Source organism: Wasmannia auropunctata, unplaced genomic scaffold (assembly GCF_000956235.1).
Source record: "Wasmannia auropunctata unplaced genomic scaffold, wasmannia.A_1.0 LD336106.1, whole genome shotgun sequence".
In the NCBI taxonomy this organism is placed as follows: domain Eukaryota; kingdom Metazoa; phylum Arthropoda; class Insecta; order Hymenoptera; family Formicidae; genus Wasmannia; species Wasmannia auropunctata.
The window spans coordinates 3,189,482-3,190,873 of record NW_012026784.1 but is presented as its reverse complement, the minus strand read 5'-3'; the positions used below and the strand labels follow the sequence as shown (position 1 = coordinate 3,190,873).

Below are 1,392 nucleotides of genomic sequence, written 5' to 3'. Positions count from 1 at the left end.
CAGCACGTGTTGTCGTCCGCCGCCCAGAATTTCGCGGCCAAGTTTAGCAACCAAGTATCATGGTCCGTTTGCTGTGACGAGAGTTTTGTCGCCCTTAGTATACGAGCTGGCGGACGCCGCCGGTAAATCTCTGGGAAAAGTACACGTGAAGGATCTGAAACCTTATCTCGAACCCGTGGAGTAGTGGGTATAAGAGTTTGTATGTCTGTGTGTCCGTGTGTAGCAGGGATGTCGGCGCCCGGGAAGCGATATGAGCGGTTGCTCAAGCTCATCCGCGAGAGCCAAGCAAAGCTCGAGCAGGAAGCCCGCCAAGAGGAGGAGCGGAGGCCATCGGGTGAAGGGACCGTGGTGCGAATGGAGGCCGCGGACCTCACCGTGCAAGTAACGGCGCGGAACGGCGGAACGGCCGAGGGCCCCGCGGAAGCCCGCTGCGAGCTGGCCAAGGCGCCCACCCCGAAGCGCCCCTCACTATCACCCTGGGGACCCGAAAACCCGCCGCCGTGGCTGATAACGGAGGAGGCGTGTTGGGCGTGCGGATCCGACGAACATTTTCAGGATCGATGCCCGAAGCGGCACCTCCGCCGCACTCTGCCTTATTGTTTCCGGTGCGGGCGGGCCTGGTATACCGTCAGGACATGCCCCGACTGCGGAGATGCCTGGGCCGCGCAAGGACCCTGGACCCCCGGACGGGGACACCCAGGGCCCGAACCACCCAAGAGGCCAAGCAAGAGGCCAGGCAGTCGCTTGGTCTTGGAGCCCCCGGGTGGCTGGTAGAAGAGGATGCACTCCACACGAGATCAACCCATGAAGAACGGAGACGACAACCATTCTTAACGGCTACCGCCCGACCCCAAGCCTTGTTTTTTTTTGTGTTACTCCTTTTCGGGATACCCGAGGGACAATCAATTTTTTTGTTTATTTTGTTTTGTTTTGTGTTTCGATTGGGTCGTTTTGTTTTTTTTTGTACGGAGTTTGGGTACCTTGTTGTTTCCGTCGGAGCGCCGGGCTATACCAAAGTTCTTTTTTTGTTTATATTATGACATCCCCGCCTGGGCTGTCGGTGTACGCCCCCCCCCCTCGTCCCCGAAAGCACGGGAGGCGCGGACCCGTAGCGGGACTACCGGTTGAGAGGAAATAAAACCTTTGTATTTTGGCTAATCCTGAGTGGTTTTGTCTGCCTACCCTGCTCTCCTCCACCCGCCTCTGCGAAGCCGCGAAACGACGCACGAAAAGCGAGAGGCGAAATCGCCTACAGGAGTCCGATATCGATAGACGGCGATCTCGGGAAGGCTCGAGCTGGCGGAAACCGCGTCATAGAGTTGGAGCACAGGGAGGATTTTCTTACCTCCCCCGGGATAGAATTTTTTTTTGTTTGTTATCTTTAATTTTTTT

General features: G+C 57.0%; 1 protein-coding gene across 1 annotated transcript in view; it reads left to right on the top strand.

Annotated features, from left to right (window-relative positions):
• LOC105456665 overlaps positions 1-184 on the top strand; it is a 21,359-nt gene extending 21,175 nt beyond the window's left edge. Inside the window, exon 4 of the mRNA XM_011700875.1 lies at positions 4-184. Within this exon, the coding sequence (XP_011699177.1) occupies positions 4-184 (181 nt within the window). The remainder of the gene's footprint in view (positions 1-3) is intronic.
• Positions 185-1,392: the final 1,208 nt, after the last annotated feature.